General features: G+C 42.0%; 1 protein-coding gene across 1 annotated transcript in view; it reads right to left on the reverse strand.

The window, feature by feature from the left end:
- Positions 1 to 5,652: 5,652 nt before the first annotated feature.
- Positions 5,653 to 26,455, reverse strand: part of setd1ba (SET domain containing 1B, histone lysine methyltransferase a) — a 161,691-nt gene continuing 140,888 nt past the window's right edge. The window contains exons 15-19 of the mRNA XM_063034613.1: positions 22,647 to 22,810; positions 21,143 to 21,280; positions 19,886 to 20,005; positions 8,900 to 9,037; positions 5,653 to 8,023 (exon numbers count right to left, since the gene is read on the reverse strand). Of these exons, the coding sequence (XP_062890683.1) occupies positions 7,850 to 8,023; positions 8,900 to 9,037; positions 19,886 to 20,005; positions 21,143 to 21,280; positions 22,647 to 22,810 (734 nt within the window). The 3' untranslated portion in view covers positions 5,653 to 7,849. The remainder of the gene's footprint in view (positions 8,024 to 8,899; positions 9,038 to 19,885; positions 20,006 to 21,142; positions 21,281 to 22,646; positions 22,811 to 26,455) is intronic.

Consider the following 26,455-nt stretch of genomic DNA (forward strand, 5'->3'; position numbering starts at 1 on the left):
CCTCCACCCCCCCGTGCCACGGACCCCTTCCCTCTGATGGCAAAAATCCATCCAGTAAAAGTCCGAAATTCTCTAAATTCCTGCCCTCCAGTCCATCTATATAATGAAAAGTTTTCTCATTATATCATTGTTTACCTGTCTGAAATTATGGCATCGTAATATTCTGAACGGTTAGGAATATTTTCGGTGAAAAGTGTATACAGTTCCCACCATTAAAATGATAAATATAATTGTGTCTAGTGACAATTATTTTTAATAATGCATAGAATTAACATCTCATTTTTTAAGTTGGCACCCTTACGTTAAATGGCACTTTCTTTAGTAGCTGCTGTAGTCACAATTCTGCCAATGAGTTTCTAAATTTTGTTCCTGAATGGTGTTTGTATGTAAATATCTATTGTCCTATTCCATTATTGTAGCCTCCACTTCTCTGCTGACCACTCAACCTTTCACCACAGATGTGAGCCGTGCTACTGCAGTTCCATCACTAATTAAATGCAAAAGATAGAATTTAAGAAAGTCTCTGTTAAAAATCTCCATTTCATTATAACTTTATTGAGCCAACAGTTATGTTTGATCATTATGATGCTGAGATATATCCTAGGATGCCCTGGGGACCATCATCAGTGATGTAACCTGGCCATTGGGTGTTTTGGGTCTTTGAACATCAGGTACTCTTGCCCAGGTGACCTAGCCAGGGTAGATCAGGCCCCAGCTTGCGTCCCAGCAGCACTGGTCCACAGGTCAAAGCTCTTGTTACATAGCCATCTGTGACGGCCCTGCTCGCCCGGCAGCCTCTGTGACGGTTCTGGTGGCTCGTTTCTTTGCAGCCCCCATAATGCCAAGGAGAGAGCGGGTTCTGCACATCGAGCAGCCAGGAAAACCTCTATGTACTGGCATCATGCCCTCCAGCCCTGTCTCTGGTATCTGGCTTTCTTACATTCGAATGCCTCCTCTACCTGGCCTTCCGCAGGAACTGTCAGTTCTACCAGGACCACCCGCTTCAAGGTTTCTGACAGAATGACCGCGTCAGGCTTCAGGATTAAAACCATAATTTATGTACATCAAATGAATGCTTAATTCAAATTAAAGTAATCTAACCAATGCCAACAACTAAACACGAGGAATTGGTATGAGATCTTGTCTTGGTGCTTCTATTGAAATGGCTATTGGTTATGACAAGATGCTCCCAGTCTTTTCTGCCAAGAGGACCTCATCGGAGTTAGCCTCCACTACTCCAACTGTGCCAATTAGTTGGGTCTTTTCTCACCTAGGCTCAATTATTTTACCCCTGGAATGCAGACGAGGATATATTTATTCCGAGGTGGAGTAGAAGTTCACGTTAGTCTAACCCATGGCTTCCAAAAATGGGGTACATGAACTAATTAAAGCCCAAAACGTGTTGGTTCCAGTGAGCTGGCAATCCTTGAGATACTCAGCTATCCGATTGGGGGAGGGGGGGTTACTGAGGTGCCAAACTAGTTCATTCTTAATGGCAGAGCTGCTCCATGAAAATATAGTTCTTTCTCACTTTAGAAAGATGTAGCCACTGTTTTATTCTTTGATTAACATTCTCCTTTCCTTTGATACGGGCGAATTCCCGAGCTATGATAGTAGTTTAATGCAGTTTAATGTGGATAAATGTGAGGTTATCCACTTTGGTGGATAATGGAGTCAAGTTAGGAAAAGGGGAAGTACAACGAGATCTAGGTGTTCTTGTACATCAGTCACTGAAAGCAAGCATGCAAGTACAGCAGGCAGTGAAGAAAGCTAATGGCATGCTGGCCTTCATAACAAGGGGAATTGAGTACAAGAGCAAAGAGGTCCTTCTGCAGCTGTACAGGGCCCTGGTGAGACTGCAGCTGTACAGGGCCCTGGTGAGACTGCACCTGGAGTACTGTGTGCAGTTTTGGTCTCCAAATTTGAGGAAGGACATTCTTGCTATTGAGGGAGTGCAGCGTAGGTTCACAAGGTTAATTCCTGGGATGGTGGGACTGTCATATGTCAAAAGATTGGAGCGAATGGGCTTGTATACTCTGGAATTTAGAAGGCTGAGAGGGGATCTTATTGAAACATATAAGATTATTAAGGGATTGGACACGCTGGAGGCAGGAAGCATGTTCCCGCTGATGGGTGAGTCCAGAACCGGAGGCCACAGTTTAAGAATAAGGGGTAGGCCATTTAGAACGGAGTTGAGGAAAAACTTTTTCACCCAGAGAGTGGTGGATACGTGGAATGCTCTGCCCCAGAAGGCTGTGCAGGCCAAATCTCTGGATGCTTTCAAAAGAGAGATGGATAGAACTCTTAAAGATAGCAGAATCAAAGGTTATGGGGATAAGGCAGGAACTGGATACTGATTGTGGATGATCAGCCATGATCACAATGAATGGTGGTGCTGGCTCGAAGGGCCGAATGGCCTACTCCTGCACCTATTGTCTATTATTGTCTATAGCAGAGCAGCGCTCAGTTCTGTTAGAGCAGGTACCTTGGTCACCTGCCAATGACTGGAAATGATACCTGAAAAGGTGCTGGTATACTAACTGCAGCCTCTGTATTATATAATTTGTAATCTTTCTCGGTACTTAGATTATGCTTTTTACAGCCACAGGAATTTACATAGTAACCGGAGAAGTGCCTCACTGAACAAATGTAATTAGCCGAAGTCAATCACTGACCCCCGGACTCAGCTGGTGCATCCCGCCGGTGACTCGCTCCGGTTGCCAGCGCCGCTCGCTGCGTCCCCACCGCCACCGTCGCCGCTCCGGATCCACCATCCACCCCGACCTGGCTCCCCTTCCACATGTAAATTCCGGGCGGGTCCGTGGCGTTATGTAAATCTGGGTGGGGATAATCCCGATTTGTAAAACTGGACGATCCTCTCACGGCCGATTTTCGGCCCAGGCCCAGTGGGATTTAAAAAAAAATGTATTTAAAGTAACCAAGTTTTGGAACTTGGTTCCCGATGTGCACACCCCAGACGCATGAAACGATGGAGCTAACACCTCAAGAGTCGAGGATTATCAATCTCAGTATGTGAATTACACCATGAAAATAAACTGCGAGACATTGGGTTCTGAGGGTGCATGGGGGTCCCCAGTGAATGGCAGCCTGCTCCGCAGGGGCAAACTGTCCTCTGTTATCATTAAACCCGTAAGGATATCATTGCCTAACACGTACCTTAGTTTCCAAATGCCTGATTTGAAGCCCTGGTTGGAGTTCTGTGCTCTCCTGGTTTGCAGGGGAGGATGGATTCGAGTGAGAGGCCAGGCGGCTAAAGAATGAATGAACAGAGCTCTATCATGGGTACGAGCCTCCGTAGCACCCAGGGCATCTTCAAGGAGCGATGCCTCAAAAAGGTGGTGTCCAACATTAAGGACCCCCATCATCCAACACATGCTCTGCTCTCATTAATACCATCAGGGAGGAGGTTCAGGAGCCTGAAGACCCACACTCAACAATTCAGGAACAGCTCTTCCCCTCTGTCATCAGATTTCTGAATGGACATTGAACCCATGAACACTATCAAAGTATTTTTAAATTTTTAATTTTTGTACTAATTTAATTTTATATAAAACCATAATACCTAGGAGCAGAATTAGGCCATTCAGTCCATCAGGTCTGCTCCACCATTCCATCATGGCTGATCCTGGATCCCACTCAAACCCATACATCTGCCTTCTGGCCATATCCTATGATGCCCTGATCAGGAAATGATCAACTTTCGCCTTTTCTAGTTGGCTGCCAGTGGCTCGTGGTGTTCCTCGGGTCAGGATTGGGACTACTGCTTTTCACATTGTTTGTCAATGATTTGGGTAATGGAATTGATGGCTTTGTAGCAAAGTTTGTGGATGATATGAAGATAGGTGGAGGGGTAGGTAGTGCAGATTGCAGCAGGACTTGGACAAATTGTAAGAATGGGCAAAAAAAGTGGCATATGGAATACAGTGTTGGGAAATGTATGATAATGCATTTTGGTAAAAGGAACAATAGTACAGACTACTATCAAAATGGGGAGAAGGTTTGAACATCAGAGGTACTTAGGAGTCTTTGTGCAAGTCTCCAAGAAGAGTCGAGGGTTATCAATCTCAGTATGTGAATTACACCATGAAGATAAACTGTGAGACATTGGGTTCTGAGGGTGCACGGGGCTCCCCAGTGAATGGCAGCCTGTTCCAGAGGGGCAAACTGTCCTCCGTTATCATTAAGCCCGTAAGGATATCATTGCCTAATATGTACCTTAGTTTCCAAATGCCTGATTTAAAGCCCCGATTGGAGTTCTGTGCTCTCCTGGTATGCAAGGGAGGATGGACTCGAGTGAGAGACCAGGTAGGTCAAGATGACAAAAGGAATAACAATTGACATCAGGAAGGCAAGAGGTCCTGAACAAGCCCCACTATTCATAAATGGAACGACAGTGGAAAGGGCCTCCAGTTTCAGGATTTTGGGGAGGAACATCACCAAGGAGCTCTCTTGGTCCCTCAACACAATCTTGATAGTAGGGTAGTTACAACAGAGCTAATTGCTGGCCAACTTTTATTGATGTGTAATAGAGAACATACTGACATACAGAATGGCAGTGTGGTACTCTAGCTGCAGCAAGACAGATCACAAAGCACTCCAACAAGTGATTAAGATGGCTCAGCACATCACTGGGACTCAACCACTGGACCTGGAGACAATCTACAACTCTTGCTGCCTGCCAGCATGCTCATAACATTATTAAAGACGCATCCCATCCCGGGCACTGTCTGTTCAATCTCCTGCCATCTGGTAGGAGATACAGAAACACCTTGGACAAGACAGTAAGACTGAAAAACAGCTTCTTCCTGATGACTGTTGTGCAGCTGAATAATGCCACACCCCAGCTTGCCAGTGGCCTTTGGGTGTTAAGAACTATCAAAGTCACTTGTTGCATGCAAATATGGGATTTTAAAAAAATTAAACCATACTGCATACATTATAAATATCTGTTTTGCATGGAGTGGAGTGACACTGCAATCTCGTTGTCTTGAGCAATGACAATGAAGTTCTATTCTATTCTATCTTGTAGAGGAAAGCTCCAGTGCTGCAGTTGTAAGGATAAAGCCACTGAAATATTGGAAGAAAAAAAAATCACATAGTATTCAATTTAACCTCTATGTGAAATATTACCAATAAGATTCAGTGGTGAAATCTGAACCATCATATTGGAATCAAGTCACAAATTGATCCTCTCACTTGCTTCCCATTTCAAGAATCATTTTACAAAATGCATCTCTCCGCCTTTTCTGTTTCTGCCTACTGGTGAGGTAGCAATTGCTTAAAATCACGTTAAAGAAAGAAATATGTTTTTTTCCCCCTGGGATTTTCATACTGGTATCACATGAAGCCCACCTTAAATCTGATGTAAATTTGTTGCTTTTCTTGCTCTGTTTACAGAACTGATTTAAGAAATTCCTCATTATTTGATTTTGCAGCATTGTTCAAAACAGCCCTTCTAACTGATGCACAGATAAAGCAGCTTGCATTGATTACCATTAACAGGGAATAGAGAAACAGCTCAAATACACAAGTCACTCTAATAAATCTCATTCTAGTAGCAATTAAGCATGAAAGTCCAATTAAAATAATGCTCAAATCCCAAAGGATGGAAAATGATTTCTTTTTACAAAATAAATGACAACATCCAGTTTATCTGTAAGAAAAGGTCAGTATATTTATGGATTGCTTTATAAAAGGTACTATCATACATTGTTACATAGTAATGAATTCACAAAAATATGAAGAAATATTTACAAGTAAAACACAACCACAGAACAGTTTCACTTTCGCGAAATGAAACACTTAACGCAGTTTCTATTTGCACAAAACAAAACACTCAGATTCATTTGATTCCACCTGGAAAGTTGCAAGCACAAAAGTAATCCCTACATCACCAAAGCAGAAACTGTATAATGAAACAAAACCCTAGACCTAACAAGTATATTTCTTGCTTTTTCAAACCTTTTCACACATAGACCTTCTGAAATTCACCAGGTTTCCCCCACTCTTATTTTCCTGGAGAGGAAAAAAAAACCTTAGCAGGTTTAACCCTTTCACACACCTCTTCCTAGTTACAACCAGTCACTGGACATGTTGTTCTCAGCAAAGTTATAAACAAATTGCATTAGGTCAAGTGTCAAAGATTGATTTTTAAAAAAGAGATAAGAGAGCTACAGAAATATCAAAGGTGTATGAATAAATATATATCTCTTTTGCTGGTAATGACTTCAATCAGAAATTATAGCTTGTGATTCAATAGTGATGATCAGACAGCTTTTCTACATACATGGGTTAACAAGGATATATGGTCTAGAAAGCAACTGAATGAAATCTGGCAACCTGGTATCCATGAGTGAAAGGGTTAAAATAATAGCATTTATAATATTTTAGGAAAAAACAAGCAAATGAGCTAGTTTTTAAATAATAACCCTTTATTAGGTACCATGTCCCTTACAGTGTTTGAGAAAATATTATAATGGATATTGAGGAAAAAAAACTTTTTATATCCAGTTTATGCTTGGCTAACACACATACAAGAGATGCCATTTTTCCTAAATTCTGTACACTCCTTTCTTCCTCCAAATAAATACAATTTGCACAGTAGGTATCAGAGATGAAAAAGCCTGACCTTTTAGCATTTTCACTGTATTCCTTAATGCTTCCAATAAATCTAGGTAATTGATAGAGGTAATATTTATACAGAATTTACATGATACAAAGCTTGACACAAGCTGAAAAAATTGCTACCAGCTCATTGTTAAACATTTTTTTTAAATTTGCCTCCTCTAGTTAGAGCTGTATTTTAACAACTCAAATTACAATATTCACTTTCTTAATAAATTATTTACAAGCTTTTGAAGTACAAAGGAACCAGCAAAATTCTTTTTATTTGAAAGGATATGTTTCTACAAGAAACAATGTTCAGAGAGGAGAAACCTGGGTGCACTATGTACAAGATGCAAATTGATCTCAAAAATTTTTTTTTGTTTGTTTTTAAAATGTTTACATGTTCGAAATGATCCCTGAAAACTTCACAAAAAAATTAGAAAGATTTTTTTTTGATTTTTTTTTTCCCCTTGTAGATAGAAATTACTTTGTACAATATAAACAACAGGAAGAACACTCTCCTGGTTAGGGATACCCACTACAGCACAAAAAAACCCTGGAATTTTGTACAGAGAAAGTGAATACCAAAAGTCACGTGCAAGTCTAAAAGCGAATAGTGCACAAAGCCTCCATAGGCCAAACCCTAGTGCATTAGCACAAAAATAAAAAAAATTGCTAAGCTAGCCTATCTACAATTTGTAAAATTATTATAATCAAAATTTGTAGAGGAAAGGGGAATAAAGCATTTCAAAAGTAAAAGCACCAAACTGAGACTAGATGCACGTGATGCTACTGTTGAGGCCACAAATTCCCATCAACTACTTTAAGAACCTTCGTAGAAATGTAATTTGAGCTGCAAACCATAAACCTTTTCAAGTATTCAATGGCCACTTCTTCCCATATTGTTTATTTTAATGTAAAGAAAAAAACTTAAAAGAAAAAAAATAGTAGCAGCATTCACTTAGGCAGAAGGAAGAGTGAGGTCCTTTGCTCTACTGCATGGACCTGGGGAAGAGGAACTAGTATTATACTAGTTAACCGTGACACAAAGTGGTAAACACCTTTCTTTCCAGAGGAAGAGCACCTGAATCCTAAATGCAGTCCCAACACTTATTGTGCATTTTTAGCCTTAGGTTCAGCAGAAGTGCGAATTGTTGGTTTGGCAAGTGCAACCACATTTAGGTTACTGCTCGCAAATGGAGCATCTCCGTCTTAGACCCCATTAATTGAGGGTTCCTCTACAGTGTTCTGCACCACACAGACATGGGATTTTCACATCTTCAATGGGGAATTTGTAGTCGTATGTTATCTCCTCATTCACATTTATTTGTTGCTTGGAATAAATTACTATCTTCTTTTGCGATTCCACTGTGATGACTTTAGCGTAGCAATTAGGCTGATAACAGAGAGCAGAAAGTCATAATTAGACAGATCAGTCCAGTCCCTTGGTAACAGAGTTTGTTTACTTTTCTTCTGTGCCAAGATTGTAAGCCTGACATCTTTAGTGCTAGCATTTGTATTTCCTTGAAAGTTAACTCAATATTCTCTGAATGTGTGAAGAATATCCATTAAAACTTGTGTAAGTCATTGTTGTATTGAGCATTCATGTATGACAATGAATCAGACAAACTTTTGAATTGTTGTATATTCCTGTTGTTCAGTTATAATTTGAGTTCTGTTACAGAAATTACTCAAATACACCGCTCCGACATTTCGGACCTTGAAGTAAAGAGAGCTTTATTCACAACATTGTGGGGAGGTTGAAACGCACTGTTAGTGGTTCCACTCCCAATGATATCATGAATAAGGTCCTCAGAAAATGTTCATCAGCTTTAATACTTTTTAATTGTCTCTGATGCCCAAAACATTTTAAAGTTGTTAAACCCAATTAACAGCCTTTAACACATTACAAGCTCTGCCATTAATTTTGCTTTTCTGTCAAAATCAATGTGGGATGTTCCAGATGGTCCACTGCCTGAGGCCAAGTCAGCACTGCGACCCTCCTACCCGTTTATCTCTATATCTGGCCCATGTAAAAGTGGGCTGAAAATCCAAGGGAGTAACACAGCTGGCTTGCCAGCTCCAGCAATATTGGGACCATTGCCACCTCAGCAAATTCCAGCATGATGAATATTCCTGGTACTTTTGCTTAGATTTCAAAAAGTTTGCCAGAAATTACAACTAATAAGTTACTGATGCAGTTTCTGCCTTACCTTAGATACTCAGTTCAAACTTAAAATGTAAAATAAATCGATCCAATATAAATACTTACATTGCAGCTATGGTTGATAAATCTGGCAAAATTGCCACATTTTGTGGCATCTATAATGGAATCATGGTCCACCCTGAACATATAGCTACTTCCAATTCCCTCATCTTCATACCGCTTTTCTCGCATGTCTGCAATAACCTGCAGGGAAATAAGGTCAGATAAATTAATGGAAATTTCATCTCATATTCAAAGTACAAAGACATCAACCAGATTTCCGAGATAAGTCACCTGGGCCAGACGGTGTACACCCCGGGGTTCTGAAAGAGGTGGCTGATGACATTGTGGAGGCATTAGTAATGATCTTTCAAGAATCACTAGATTCTGGAATGGTTCCGGAAGACTGGAAAAAAGCAAATGTCACTCCACTCTTCAAAAAGGGAGAGAGGCAGAAGAAAGGAAATTATAGGCCAGTTAGTCTGACAGTGGTTGGGAAGATATTGGAGTCCATTGTTAAGGATGTGGTTTCGAAGTACTTGGAGGCTCAAAATAAACCACAGTCAGCATGGTTTCCTCAAGGGAAAATCTTGTCTGACAAATCTGTTGGAATTTTTTGAAAAAAATAACAAGCAGGATAGACAAAGAAGAATTGGTTGATGTTGTGTACTTGGATTTTCAGAAGGCATTTGACAAGGTGCCACGCATGAAGCTGTGTAACAGGCTATGAGCCCATGGTATTACAGGAAATATTCTAGTGTGGATAAAGCTGTGTCTGATTAGCAGGAGGCAAAGAGTGAGAATAAAGGGAGCTTTTTCTGGTTGGCTGCCAGTGAGTAGTGATGTTCTATAGGAGTCTGTGGTGGGACCAATTCTTTTTATGTTATATGTCAATGATTTGGATGTTGGAATTGATGGCTTTGTTGCAAAGTTTGCAGACAATACGAAGATAGGTAGAAGGGCATGTAGTTTTGAAGAAGCAGAGAAACTATAGGAGGACTTGGACAGATTAGGAGAATGGGCAAAGAAGTGGCAGATGGAATACAGTATCAAAATGTGTATGGTCATGCACTTCGATAGAAGTAATGAAAGGGTTGACTATTTTCTAAATGGAGAGAAAATGCAAAAATCTGATGCACAAGGAGATTTGGGAGTTCTTGTGCAGGATTCCCCAAAGGTTGATTTGCAGGCTGAGTCTGTGGTGAGGAAGGCAAATGTAATGTTAGCATTCATTTCAAGAGGACTAGGCTATAAAAGCAAGGATGTAATGTTGAGACTTTGTAAAGCACTGGTGAGGCCTCTCCTGGAGTACTGTGAACAGTTTTGGGCCCCTTATCTTAGAAAGGATGTGCACAAACCAGAGAGGGTTCAAAGGAGGTTCACGAAAATGATTCCAGCATTGAATGGTCTGACACATGAAGAGCATTTGATGGCTCTGGGGCTATATTCACTGGAATTCAGAAGAATGAGGGGCAACCTCATTGAAAGCTATCGAATGGTGAAAGGCCTTGATAGAGTGGATGTGGAGATGCCGTTTCCTATGGTAGGAGTGTCTAAGACCAGAGGACACAGCCTCAGAACAGAGGGACATCCTTTTTGAACTGACATAAGGAGGAATTTCTTTAGCCAGAGAGTAGTGAATCTGTGGAATTCGTTGCCACAGGCAGCTGTGAAGGCCAAGTCTTTATGTATATTTAGGGCAGAGGTTGATGGATTCTTGAATGGTCAGGGCATGAAGGGATACGGAGGGTAGGCAGGAGATTGGGGTTTAGAAGAAAAATGGATCAGCCATGATGAAATGGCGGAACAGACTCGATGGGCCAAATAGCCTATATCTTATAGTATTTTAACCTGCAAAGCTAATGGACGTTATCTATGTCTAAATTATTTAATAACTGAAATGAGCCATCTAGTGGTCAAGACTGGGATAATGCAGTTATCGACTGCAATAATAGAAACATAGAAAATAGGTGCAGGAGTAAGCCATTCGGCCCTTCGAACCTGCACCGCCATTTATTATGATCATGGCTGATCATCCAACTCAGAACCCCGCACCAGCCATCCCTCCATACCCCCGATCCCCGTAGCCACAAGGGCCATATCTAACTCCATAATCAACCCAATATGGATGCTTTTCATTTAAAAAATAACAAATCAAACAGATCCTATAAAAATTCAACAAAACCCTTTACAAGGTGACTGCATTTGAGGTGGTGGGGGCAAGCGGCCTTCTTGATCCACTGCAGTCCTTGGGTCATCAGTAAAGCTGTTAGGGACAGAGCCACAGGATTTTAACCCAACGACAGAGAAGGAACCAGTGAAGAAAGGAACGGATCTTCCAGCAAAATCATGGGGTTCAGTTGCAATTTCATTGTCCATGCGGGAAGTCCTGTCCACTTGTCCTATTCTATTCCTTCAGTTCATTCAACACCAATAACCTTGCATCTTCCTGGTCTCTGCACCATCATTTCTGATTTCTGGAGTGGTCCAAGGATTTAAACTCCTACACGAGGAAATCTGCAGATGCTGGAATTTCAAGCAACACACATCAAAGTTGCTGGTGAACGCAGCAGGCCAGGCAGCATCTCTAGGAAGAGGTACAGTCGACATTTTTCAGGCCGAGACCCTTTGTCAGGACTAACTGAAAGAAGAGCTAGTAAGAGATTTGGAAGTGGGAGGGGGAGGGGGAGATCTGAAATGATGGGAGAAGAGTGGAGGGGGAGGGATGGAGCCAAGAGCTGGACAGGTGATTGGCAAAAGGTATATGAGAGGATCATGGGACAGAAGGCCCAGGGAGAAAGAAAGGGGGAGGGGGGAAGCCCAGAGGATGGGCAAGGGGTATAGTGAGAGGGACAGAGGGAGAAAAAGAAGAGAGAGAAAAAGAAAGTGTGTATATAAATAAATAAATAACGGACGGGGTACGAGGGGGAGGTGGGGCATTAGCAGAAGTTTGAGAAGTCAATGTTCATGCCATCAGGTTGGAGGCTATCCAGACAGAATATAAGGTGTTGTTCGTCCAACCTGAGTGTGGCTTCATCTTTACATTAGAGGAGGTCGTGGATAGACATATCAGAATGGGAATGGGACGTGGAATTAAAATGTGTGGCCACTGGGAGATCCTGCTTTCTCTGGCGGACAGAGCGTAGCTGTTCAGTGAAACGATCTCCCAGTCTGCGTCGGGTCTCACCAATGTATAGAAGGCCACATCGGGAGCCCCGGACACAGTATATCACCCCAGCCGGCTCACAGGTGAAGTGTCACCTCACCTGGAAGGACTGTCTGGGGCCCTGAATGGTGGGTAAGGGAGGAAGTGTAAGGGCATGTGTAGCACTTGTTCCGCTTACAGGGATAAGTGCCAGGAGGGAGATCTGTGGGGAGGGATGGAGGGAACGAATGGACAAGGGAGTCGCGTAGGGAGCGATCCCTACGGAAAGCAGAAGGGGTGGGGAGGGAAAGATGTGCTTAGTGGTGGGATCCCGTTGGAGGTGGCAGAAGTTACAGAGAATTATATGTTGTACTCGGAGGCTGGTGGGGTGGGAGGTGAGGACAAGGGAAACCCTATTCCTAGTGGGGTGGCGGGAGGATGGAGTGAGAGCAGATGTGCATGAAATGGGGGAAATGCGTTTGAGAGCAGGGTTGATGGTGGAGGAAGGGAAGGAGGACATCTCCTTCATCCTGGAATGAAAAGCCTCATCCTGACAGCATGACGAAACTCTTAAGCAGGTTTACGCCTCAACCCGCTAACTGACGTAATTGGGACAAAGAGTCATTCAGCTCAGGAATGGGTCCTTCAGGCCATCTCATGCCCATGTGGATCTTTTTGCTCATCCACACTAATCTCATTTCCCCACTTTAGGTCTCATCTTTCTATGCCTTCTCTATTTGAATGCTTCTAAAACATTAATTGTTATCAAATTCCATAAGATATAGGAGCAAAAATAGGTCATTTGGCCCATTGAATCTGCTCTGCCTTTTCATCATGGCTGATCAATTTTCCCTCTCAGCCCCAATCTCCTGCCTTCTCCCTGTATCCCTTCATGGCCCAACCAATCAAGAATCTATCAACCTCTGCCTTAAATATACAGTACATAAAGACTTGGCCTCCACAGTTGCCAAAGAATTCTACAGATTCACCACTCTCTGGCTAAAGAAATTCCTCTTCATCTCCATTCTAAAAAGACACCCCTCTACTCTGAGGATGTGTCCTCTGGTCTTAGACTCTCTCACCATAGGAAACATCACATCCACTCTGCCACGGCCTTTCACCATTCGATGGGTTTCAATTAGATCACCCCTCATTCTTCTGAATTCTAGTGAATACAGGCCCTGAGCCATCAAATGCTCTTTATATGACAAGCTGTTCAATCCTGGAGTCATTTCTATGAACCACCTTTGAACCCTCTCCAGTTTCAGCACATCCTTTCTAAGAAAAGGGGCCCAGAACTGCACATAATACTGCAACTGAGGCCTCACTAGTGCTTTACTAAGTCTCCATTTGCTCATAACTCATAGGCAGTGTCAAGGACTATTCTGGAGTTATGAAATTATAGATAGCAGTTATCAATTAAATGAAAACCAGTCTTCAGGAAATAAAACCTACTTACAATTTAACTTACACTGTTACTTTCAAGACCATTGAAACCAATGATTAGGTGTGGGATATTCTGATTCTGCACCATTGAAACTACGCAGGGGATGACAAAAGAGGAATGTTTATGTTACTTGGTAGCCATTGAAACCTTCAGAATGAGACCAAGAAAGGCATTAAGGCTACGTCCACACTACGCCGTATAATTTTGAAAACGTCAGTTTCGAGTGAAAACGACAGGCGTACACACTAAGCATTTTTCAAAATGCCTCTGTCCACACTAACACGGATATTTGGGCTAATCTCCCCTACTGGGCACGCGCAGGACACACAGAAAACAAGCGAAGAGGAAACAGTATACTTAGTGCACGTTTGTCCAGTTACAGAGTAGAAAAACTTAAAAGGAATTGCTCTTGGCTCTCGCGCAGGAGGACTTAAAACTAAAAAAAAACAAATACTGGAGTGTATTGGAGGCAGCCGACAGGGAGCTCACGGACAGTACGACCCAGCTGATGACGAACATTGAAAAACTGACTAACTCTGTTGCATTAATAAAGCACCTTGTTAAATGTATAAAACATGTCTGCATCAGTGTTATCTTGTATTTCCATACAATGTTACACATCTATTGGCAAAGTACTTGCATAAATAGGTAAACCACCTCCATATAAGAGACAGAAAACAGGGCAAAGTGAGTATACTTATTTATTCAGTAAGCCATGGGTCAAAGTATTTGGTGAGTACATTTCTAACTCTTCTGGTTTCAGTCTCGTTGCCGTCTGTTCTGAAATTGTTAGGTTATGTGGGGGGTTGCGTTCAAGAAAACAACGAAATGCCGCGCTGCGGCCATCTTTTCTGGCACGTTTTGACAGCGTTTTTAAATAGTCAAAAAAGCTCACTTTACAATTTAACTCTCACGCCATTCACACCGACTGCGTGTTATAACAGCCGTACAGCAGTGCTCGCGCAGTACCAAGCAGAAGCAGAAAAAGCATTGTTGTTGTGGTGTTGTCATGACAGCGTTTTTAAATCTCTCCGGTTACCCCGTACAGACTACAACGGATATTCAGCGTTTTCAGATTTATTCACTCTGGAGACTGTTTCTGAAAATCTCCGTTTTCGGGGGGTGAAAACGGCGTTTCAGTGTGGACAGAAGGTCAAAACAAATAGAAAAAGCTTCGTTTTCAAAATTATCCGGCATAGTGTGGACGTACCCTAAATGACCATCTCCTGTATTAACACACTGTTATCCTGCCAGTTAATGAGCAGTTCACAACAGGTCTGTTTGCCACTTAATATTCTGGTTAGTTGCGTATTCAGGGAGCCATCCCCCACTGTAGCAAAAGTACATCTTAGGTGTCTGAAATTTGTGCTCAGAGATTTCAGGTCAGTCACAGGTATTTGACATTTTTAAAAAACTATCAATCCCCAAAACTGGTGGACCTCCAGACAGCAGACTCAGGACATGAGTGCAGTTCCCCTTTAAAAAGAGGGAAACTGGGATGGCGCGCCAGGTTGCAAGTACGATTGAAAGGCAGAGCCCTTAGACCCCCACTCCTGACTATCCTGCTGGTGAATATACGGTCTCTGGAAAATAGAGGTGAAGATCTCTGAGCTAGACTGCAGTACCAGCGGGACATCAGGGACCACGCTTCAGGGAAACATGGTTCACCCCCACCATCTCGGACGCAGCGGTGCAGCCCGAGGGCTTCGCCATCCACAGAAAAGGCAGGGTTGCTAAGTCTTCTAAAGGGTAGAGGAGGTGGAAGATGCTTTATGATTAACTCGTCGTGGTGCACAGACGTGGCGGTTTTGTCTCTATCCTGCTTATTCGAGCAGGAACGTCCGAGGGTCAAATGTTGTCCATTTTCTCTGCTGAGGGAATTTCCCATCGTCATCCTGGTGGTGGTGTACATTCTACCTCAGGCCAATGTCAGGCAGGCACTGGAGGAGCTGAACACCATGGTCAGCCATCATGGACAGTACACCCTATTATTGCAGGGGATTTTAGCCAGGCCAGCTTGAAGATGTCTCTGAACAACTACCACCAACATATTCTGTGGAACCGGAGCAGCCAAAACACACAACCATTGTTATACCTGTACCAAGGACTCTTACTGTACCATCCCACACCCACACTTTGGAAAGTCCGATCACCTGGCTATATTTCTACTCCCAGCATAGAGACGGGGACTAACGGCCGCAGCACCAGTGGTGAGGAATAAGAAGGTAAGGTCAAGGGAGGTGGGGGAGCATTTACAGGACTTGCTTTGAGTTGGTGGACTGGACAATGTTTAGGGATTCATCTTTGAATGTGAATGAATACACCATACGGAGTCTTTGAATGTGAATGAACACACCTATATTTGTCACCAACTTCATCAAGACGCGGGTGGATGACTGTGTGCCTTCAAGAACATACTCAAACCAGGAGCCGTGGGTGAACCAGGAGATTAACCATATAACCATATAACAATTACAGCACAGAGACAGGCCATCTCAGCCCTTCTAGTCCGTGCTGAACGCTTACTCTCACCTAGTCCCACTGACCTGCACTCAGCCCATAACCCTCCATTCCTTTCCTGTCCATATAGCTGTCCAATTTTACTTTAAATGACAACATCGTACCTGCCTCAACCACTTCTACTGGAAGCTCGTTCCACACAGCCATGACTCTCTGAATAAAGAAGTTCCCCCTTGTGTTACCCCTAAACTTTTGCCCCCTAACTCTCAACTCATGTCCTCTTGTTTGAATCTCCCCCTCTCTCAATGGAAAAAGCCTATCCACGTCAACTCTATCTATCCCCCTCATAATTTTAAATACCTCTATCAAGTCCCCCCTCTACCTTCTACGCTCCAAAGAATAAAGACCTAACTTGTTCAACCTTTCTCTGTAACTCAAGTGCTGAAACCCAAGTAACATTCTAGTAAATCTTCTCTGTACTCTCTCTATTTTGTTGACACCTTTCCTATAATTCGGTGACCAGAACTGTACACAACACTCCAAATTTGGCCTTACCAATGCCTTGTACAATTTTAACATTACATCCCAACTCCTATACTCAATGTTCTGATTTATAAAGGCCAGCATACCAAAAGCTTTCTTCACCACCCTGTCCACATGAGATTCCATCTTCAGGGAACTATGCACCATTATTCCTAGATCACTCTGCTCTACTGCATTCTTCAATGCCCTTATCATTTACCATGTATGTCCTATTTTGATTAGTCCTACCAAAATGTAGCACCTCACACTTATCAACATTAAACTCCATCTGCCATCTTTCAGCCCACTCTTCTAACTGGCCTAAATCTCTCTGCAAGCTTTGAAAACCTGCTTCATTATCCACAACGCCACCTATCTTAGGCTACGTCCACACTACGCCAGATAATTTTGAAAATGAGATTCAGAGTCTGCTGAGGTCTAGATCTGTGGCATTCAAGACCACTGATCCATAACTATAAAGACTTTTAGCTATGATCTACCAAAGGCTATTTTAAGAGTAAAAAATCAATTCCGATTGAGGTTAGAGATGGAATTGGATGCACATCAGCTTTGGCAGGGCTTGCAGGCTATCTCTTCTTACAGAGGGAAACCTAACATCATGAACGGCCATGATGCTTCACTCCCAGATGAGATCAACACCTTTGACGTACACTTTGAAAGGGAGAATAAAATGACACCTGTGCAAATCCCTGGCAGCACCCAGTGACCCTGTGATCTCTGTCTCGAAGGCTGACATCAGAACATCTTTCAAGAGGGTGAACCCTTGAAAGGCACCAGGCCTTGATGGTGTACCTGGTAGACCACTGAAAACCTGTGCCTACTGGTGGCAGTATTCAAGGACATCTTCAATCCCGTACTGCTGCAGTCGGAAGTTCCCACCTGCTTAAAAGGGCAACAATCGCACCAATGCCCAGGAAGAGCAGTTTGAGTTGCCTCAATGACCATCATCGAATGGTACTCACATCTACGGAGATGGAATGCTTTGAGAGGTTGATTATGACCAGAATCAACTCCTACCTAAGCAAGAACCTGGCCTCACTGCAATTTACCAGATCTACAGCACATGCAATCTCACTGGCTCTACTCTTGGCCTTGAACCACCTGGACAACAGCAATGCCTACATCAGGCTGCTGTTTGTTGTTTACACCATAATGTTCAACACAATCGTACCCTCAGCTCTAATCAACAAGCTCCAAAACCTGGGCCTCTGTACCTCCCTCTGCAACTGGATTCTTGACTTCCTCACTGACAGACCACAGTCAGGCGGATCAGAAACAACAGCTCCTCCTCACTTACAATTAATACCGGCGTATCTCAAGGATGTGTGCTTAGCCCACAGCTTTACTCTTTCTACACACACGACTGTGTGTCTAGGCACAGCTCAAACACCATCTATAACTATGCTGATGACACAACTATTGGTGATGGTATATCTGATGGTGATGAAGAGGCATAAAGATCAGCTGGTTGAGTGTTGTTGCAACAACATCCTTGTACTCAAGATTAGTAAGACTAAGGAATTGATTGTGGACTTCAGGAAAGAGAAGTCAAGGGAACACATACCAGTTTTCATTGAGGGTTCAACAGTGAAAAGGATGGGCAGTTTCAAGTTTCTGTGTGTCAGCATCTCTGAGGATCTATCCTGGACCCAATATATTGATGTAATTACAAAGAACATAGCGACTATATTTCACTAGACGTTTGAGGATGAAATACCACAAAGACTCGAGCAAATTTCTACAGATGTACCATGGAGAGCATTCTAACTGGCTGCACCACCATTTGGAATGGAGGGGCCACTGGACAGGATTGGAAAAAGCTGCAGAGAGTTGCCGCCTTCTCCATCATGGGAAATAGCCTCCCCGGCATCCAGGACACCTTCAAAAGGCAGTGTTTCAAAAAGGTGTCTCCTGTCATTAAGGACCCCCATCACCCAGGACATGCCCTCTTCTTATTGCTACCATCGAGGAGGTAGTACAGGAGCCTGAAGATACTTACTGAAGAGCTCCTTCCCCTCCACCATCAGATTTCTGATGGACAATAATCCAAGTACTCCACCTCACCACTTCTTTTTTTAAACCTCTTTTTACACAATTTATTTAACTTAATTCAAATTTAATTAAATATATTTCTTATTGCAATTTATTTTTTTTAAATTATGATGTATTGTGATGTACTGCTACTGCAAAACAACAAATTTCCTGACATATGCTAATAATATTAAACCTGATTCTTTTCAGATCTACTGTGAATACCTGCATGGAAATGAATCGCAGGGTTGTATAGTATATGGTAACATATATGTACATACTTCAATAATAAATTTACTTTGAACTCTGAGATCTGCTGTGTTGAACATTGTTCTATCTCCCATACAGTTTCAGTATGGCTCAGTTCAGTCAGTCATAATAGATAGCAAGTTCCAGATATCATCCAATTGTGTATACAAGATCACCTCTCAGCTTCTCTCTAAAAATTATTCCTCCCACCTTAGAAGTTATGCCTCTTGTTTCTGATGCACCTAAGAGATAAAATTCTTACTATTCCCTAATCTGCAATGTCAACATCACTTAGCCTTCCACCCCATTCCACCATTAACTGTCTCTCTGATGTCCCCAATTGTTTCAACAGTATCTCTCTCATCAGTATTCCATTAAGCCCCTCTATACTGTTCCTTGTCCACAAGTAATATTACCCACTGCTACCCCCTGAAACTAGTATGCAACTCGGTTCTTCCGCAATCTAAATCTTACAGCGTAATGGAAGTGTTAAATGGAACTATCTTTGTTTTAGTTTATGCCTTTAAACTCTACCATAAAACGCATGACATCTAAAGCCCCTTGCACAGGGGAAATGCAAGGTCGAATATCAAAGTCCAGTGGCTTCTCATCGATTCACAGAAATATTTCTAGGCCACTATCTTTAGTTCTCACCATAAGCTCTGTCCCCTAAAAAACAGGCCTATCCCTCTAACCAGCCCCTTTGTGAACTTGAGCTAACTTATTGACACTCTTACTATCCTATATGACCCTGAAGTAAGCTTCTGGCTGCCACCCCGCCCCTGCCTGCCTCTTATCAGCTACTGCTGGATCTCACCGGCACTTCTAGACTCAGGCATTCTGGTGCTCGCCCAACTAGGCTCCTGCCTTCTTCTGTTCATCTGAATTCATTCAAAACAATCTTCCTTGAACCCTGATCACTCTTCACCTTTATCGCCTAGTCTCACTGCTGTTAAATTCTTGTACTTTTTCCTCAAAAGCCCTCCACGGCTACAATCTACAATCTCCCCCAGTGCTAAAAACCCAATATCTCTGTGCTTCTTTAAATCTGGCACATATCTGACTGTAATCACCCCATCGCTGTTGATAGAGTCTTTAGCTGCCTGTGTCCTCAGCTCTTGAATTTGCCCCGTCAACAAAGGCACAAAAAGAAAGGTGAACAATAAGCAGCAAATACCTGTCGGATGTTTTGTCCAACATATTCAATGACCATCTCATCCGCCGCAATGGGCTCCATAGCAAAAAGTCCCCATTCATGGATATGACTCTTACAGAACTTCAGCTTCTTCCTACGGAACTGCACAGAAACAAAAGTCGAAATGAAAACAGGCGTCTCAACATAAAATCAATGGGTATTCTATGAGGATAAATGATTAAAGCACAGATGTTTATAGACTGTGGCAATACTTATGAATTAGGCTTTTAAAATACAGATATTGAAAGTTAAATGAATGAACACAGTCCTTAACTATTTGTCTCTTTCCTTTTACACTATGCAAATACATGTCCTGAGAGATAGGAACTGGAAAAATTCATGTGTTGCAAAACTGAAAACATCCAAGAGGACCACAATTTTGTCATAGGGTTTTGGAGGCTTGTGTGCCTCAATGATGCAAAGAGCTATGTTGGCTGGAGTCAGGGTCTTGTGCTTTAGCTCTTGGTAGGGTCACCCATGCCAAACTGGCCAAAGGGTAGAGGCCAGACTAAGAGTGGTCCACTGGTCCTCCAGGTTCGGGGGGTTCAGCTCACGGCTAACATCCCTGACTGGTCCAAAAATAAAATTGTTATGGAAACCAGAATGAAGAACCCTTCTATATCTGTGTGCAACAGTATGAACAGACAGAGATGGAGGACCTCCATTGCTGCCCTAAACGCCAATGGTGTAACAGGCAGTAAGTAAAGCTGATAAAACAGTGGGTGGTTAAAAACAAAAAGATTTGGGAGTTTCCAAATTATTGCTCATTTTATCTAAAATTAGGGGATCTCAGACAGGACGGTGGCAGGTATTAGTGAGGGAAGCGTTTGTGATGAGATGAGGGAAAGGATTGCTATCCAACCACCACTTAAAGGTGAAAATAGAATCCTTTGCTTAAACAGTGCACACACAGTTCCACTGAAACCATTCCCGAGCAAAACAATTGAGGCCCTTCAACAGAAAGATATAAAGTAAAGCGAATGCATGTTGATTACTTTTAAATCCTTCAAACTTTAGTGTTGATTTTTTTATACAGTTAGCTACCCATAATCTTTAGCAAATGATCATACACTGTAGTTCAAAAAAATAAATCGTCAATCAATCCAAATGGCAAGGCAAGAAAAAGTGGGTACTGCCTTACCAAGAATGAGCATATCCAGTAATGGAGAAATTACTGTTGTATTTAAAGTCCTGGATAAGGAAACTGCAATCAAAGTGAATGGTAGTGAAACCACAAACCTTCAGCTGATTAAATTTAAGGAGATCGCTGTCTGCAGGTAAGCCGCCCATGAAGGATGACAAGAGTCTGCGCTGTTCCGACCGCCTCTCTGACCCTGCTCGAGTGGAAGCATGAGGCTGAGCTGGAATACTCATTCCCTGTGTGGAACAGGATGTCTTAGTGATATCGATGCTGCTGGAATTATCATGTACAATTCTTCTCCCCCACCCTCCATGTCAAATAAGAAAAGGTTTGATGTTTAGTCATTAAATTTTGTGTTGCTGGTCATTGTACAAATCATCAGTGTTCATTGACTTGCAATACTTAATAGGCATGTACGTCACCAGAATAAGCGGGTGACTTGCAAAACTTTTTATATAGCACTTCTCTAATCCTAATGATCTAAGCCACGGGTTCCCACCCTGGGGTCCACAGACCCCTTGCTTAATGGTGTTGGTCCATGGCATAAAAAAGCTTGGAAACCCCTGGTCTAAGGAACTGATCACTATTCAATGCAACAAGTTTAAAACCTTGAATGTTCAGCTATGTTAAGAATTTCCACACAAAACCTGAGGAGCAGTTAGGATTCCACAGAGAACTGGCAAAGAACAGAAATGTGGGAACACATGGTTCTATGAAGTACACAGGGAGGAACATGACTAATTACTAGTTACTAGCACTGCACGTCTGCAACATCTCTAAGTAACTACACATTTTTTGCTGTAACATTTCCATTTCCTTGGTTACAACACACGATTAAGAGGCAATTTGAAACAGAACTGCTCAACATTCAACCAAAACAACACACAGCTCAATTAAATGGACTTTTTTTTTGGACCACTAGACAGCTTTAGTTTGGAATTAAGTCTAAATTACACTTTGGAAAAATCCAAGGCATGTAATAGGTCCCAGAAGTTTCTTTTGTCCAATTAATTACATCTAATAACACAGCACAATTGTAAAGAACATGTCGAGCAAGTTGTTCATTGTGAATGGACTGTGAAGATGTTACTTAGAAATCCTGTAAGATTCTAAGTACTGATTCCATTAAGTCTTTCTTTTAAAGACCTTGGAAAACTGAAGAATGTGCCTCAAAAAGCATATGTAAACAAGAAACTGAAAATCTCTAAAGACATGATGTTTAAAACCACACAATATGTACAAATATGGCCAGGAAAAAAAGTGTAAAGATATCTTTTCTCCTTCATCCAAATGACTGCAGAACAATTAAAATTAACTTAAAGATTGTATATTTATATAGTCCTATTTGTACGAAGTTCTTCCAGTCAGTTTAGCGAGGATATATTCAAGATCCAAGTAAAAGCAAAGTATGGTAGAAAACTACTTTCTCTCCACATAAAGGAAGAAATATAGTGACACGAGCTTCAAAGTGGATTCAGAATTCAACATTATATGGCAGCATCACATCACTCATGTCTCAAACAAACTATTAATGAATATTTAGTAACCAGAAATCCTATTTCAAATTTACCCCACAATGTCTTCTCTATACAGTAATCTTACTTGTGTGTCAGCTGGTGGCTCATCAGCTAACGTGCCACTGATGTTGAGGTATTTTGCCTTGTCCTTCTTACTGATTTTGTAATAACCTTCACTCCGGGCACAGCCAGTAATGTGCTCCCTCATTCCATCTTCCCTTTTCTTCTTCTTAACAGTGTAAGTATTGGTATGTACAAAGTGTTAAGGAAATGTTTCTAGATAATCAAATGAATGTAACTTTATAACCCAAAGTAATGCAGTTAGAACAGTGAGCTTTACCCACAATCTTCTTTCAATATGAAAGCAAGGATCAAATAATCTCAAAGTAAGACAAAATATTTAAACAAGTAATGTCCTTTGAAAATTATTAAAACTACTGTGATACTGCAATCTCCTTTGGGATCAATAAAGTATCTACCTTAAATTAAACATTATTAGGAATGTTTCACTCGGATATTACATTTGTACTGTACATTACATTATGTTTAAACCTGTGCAATTCATATTTATGAATTAATTTTTTGCTAAATATCTGAAATTGAATTGCTGTGCACTGGTGAGTGGGGTTTACCAGTACTTGGTCTGATGTTGGATTTAGGTAATGACAGGAATCCGACTGTTAACTGACCATCATTGACTTAAGAAGCACTAAAACATTTGTCATTAGATTTTTTTTTAAGTGATTGGCATTGGAATCTTTGGTCTGGCATCAACAACCATTGTAGATCAGAGCAGAAGGGGTAGAATGTAAACTAAGTCATCGGTGGAGGGTGGGTGGGTATTTTGGCTGCAACAGCATGTAATTAAGGGATGTGTTCAAAGACAAACTTCAATGACTTGCAACTTCCCTAAAGGTCTCTGCAAACATTATATTTTGTGTTTATTGATTCATCACTGGAAATGAAATGTGGTATTCTGAGAAGTTCACTATTTCTCTTCTGAATCAGCCTTTCCTTCTCTTTTCTGTTCCTACCTCCCATTTCATATAAAATTGCTAGAAAACAGGTGATAATTACAATTATTTTTGTTTGCTTTCAAAATTTAATTTCAAACCAATTCAACTTAGATTGAGAAAGTACAAAGTGTGTGAGATGTGTCATTTCATATATTTCTAATTTTTATCGTTATCAATATGGACTGTAATATCAAGTATTAAAAAAAGTACTTTCCTCTCTAATATTCATCAGTAGTAGTGTTTTAAAATACAATTTTCACTTCCTACAATTCTTTGTTGCACGTTTAATTGATTTTGTCAGTGATAGTTATTTTTTATTTGGTTGGCTTTGAATTGATTCTGAAAAGTATTGCACAAATATTAGACAGAGGATTCCAGCTTGGGGTATTCAGAAGTGGCGAGCTTCAAGTAAGACCAATAACAAAAGGCCAAATGACACAGATGACAATTTGTAGACAACTGAACAATTGCAAAACATTAAATGCATCATTTGTTTAAAACATATTCTGGTTATATGTAATAAATAAAATTCAAACATTTATGAACAATTTGAATAATTTGATTAGAATATTGATGAATAATGAGATCAAATGCCAATATATATAACATGGAATAGTACAGCACAGTACAGGCCCTTCAGCCCACAATGTTGTGCCGACCCTTAAACCCTGCCTCCCATATAACCTCCCACCTTAAATTCCTCCATATACCTGTCTAGTAGTCTCTTAAATTTCACCAGTGTATCTGCCACCACCACTGACTCAGGCAGTGTATTCCATGCACCAACCATTCTCTGAGTGAAAAAACCTTCCTCTAATATCCCCCTTGAACTTCCCACCCCTTACCTTAAAGCCATCTCCTCTTGTATTGAGCAGTGGTGCCCTGGGGAAGAGGCGCTGGCTGTCCACTCTATCTATTCCTCTTAATATCTTGTATACCTCTATCATGTCTCCTCTCATCCTCCTTCTCTCCTAAGAGTAAAGCCCTAGCTCCCTTAATCTCTGATCATAATGCACACTCTCTAAACCAGGCAGCATCCTGGTAAATCTCTAAACCAGGCAGCATCCTGGTAAATCTCCTCTGTACCTTTTCCAATGCTTCCACATCCTTCCTATAGTGAGGAGGCCAGAACTGGTCACAGTACTCCAAGTGCGGCCTAACCAGAGTTTTATAGAGCTGCATCATTACCTCGTGACTCTTAAACATTATCCCTCGACTTATGAAGGTTAACACTCCATAAGCTCTCTTCACTACTCTATCTATCTGTGAGGCAACTTTCAGGGATCTGTGGACATGTACCCCCAGATCCCTCCGCTCCTCCACACTACCAAGTATCCTACCATTTACTTTGTACTCTGCCTTGGAGTTTGTCCTTCCAAAGTGTACCACCTCACACGTCTCTGTGTTGAACTCCATCTGCCACTTCTCAGCCCACTTCTGCATCCTATCAGTGTCTCTCTGTAATCTTCGACAATCCTCTACACAATCCACAAGACCACCAACCTTTATGTTGTCTGCAAACTTGCCAACCCACCCTTCTACCCCCAATCACGAAAAGTAGAGGTCCCAGAACCGATCCTTGTGGGACACCACTAGTCACAACCCTCCAATCCGAATGTACTCCCTCCTTTCTGCAGGCAAGCCAATTCTGAATCCACTTGGCCAAACTTCCCTGGATCACATGCCTTCTGACTTTCTAAATAAGCCTACCGTGTGGAACCTTGTCAAATGCCTTACTAAAATCCATGTAGATCACGTCCACTGCACTACCCTCATCTATACCGGTCAACCTTGACGCTTTGCAATTCACCTATCGGAGCAACAGGTCAACAGCAGATGCCATCTCTCTGGCCCTACATTCCTCCTTAGAACACCTGGAGAATAAAGACGCATACATAAAGCTCCTTTTCATTGACTACAGCTCTGCCTTTAATACCATCATTCCAAATAAACTGATTCCTAAGCTCCGGAACCTGGGCCTTAGCACTCAGATCTGCAGCTGGATCTTCAACTTCCTCACAGACAGGATCCAGGCTTTAAAAATAGGGGACAAGCTCTCCTCTACAATCAGCCTGAGCACCGGTGCTCCACAAGGCTGTGTACTCAGCCCCCTGCTGTACTCACTGTACACCCATGACTGTGTAGCCAAGTTTCCATCAAACTCAATATATAAGTTTGCTGATGACACAACAATTGTAGGCCGTATCTCAGGTAATGATGAGTTTGAGTACAGAGAGGAAATTAAGAACCTGGTGGCATGGTGCGAAGACAATAACCTATCCCTCAATGTCAGCAAGACGAAGGAATTGGTTGTTGACTTCAGAAGGAGTAGCGGACCGCATGACCCAATTTACATCAGTGGTGCGTAAGTGGAACAGGTCAAAAGCTTTAAGTTCCTTGGGGTCAATATCACAAATCACCTGACTTGGTCCAAGCAGAGTTCACTGCCAAGAAGGCCCACCAGCGCCTTTACTTCCTGAGAAAACTAAAGAAGATTGGCCTGTCCCCTAAAACCCTCACTAATTTTTATAGATGCACCGTAGAAAGCATTCTTCTAGGGTGCATCACAACCTGGTATGGAGGTTGTCCTGTCCAAGACCGAAAGAAGCTGCAGAAGATCATGAACACGGCGCAGCACATCACACAAACCAATCTTCCGTCCGTGGACTCACTTTACACTGCATGCTGTCGGAGCAGTGCTGCCAGGATAATCAAGGACACATTCTAGTACCATTCCCGTGGACAACGAGGACATAAAGATCCTAGCCAGAGGCTCAGCAATCTCTTCCCTTGCCTCGTGGAGCAGCCTGGGGAATATTCCGTCAGGCCCCAGGGACTTATCTGTCCTAATGTATTTTAACAACTCCAACACCTCCTC

This window comes from Mobula hypostoma, chromosome 27 (genome assembly GCF_963921235.1).
Source record: "Mobula hypostoma chromosome 27, sMobHyp1.1, whole genome shotgun sequence".
NCBI classification, from domain to species: domain Eukaryota; kingdom Metazoa; phylum Chordata; class Chondrichthyes; order Myliobatiformes; family Myliobatidae; genus Mobula; species Mobula hypostoma.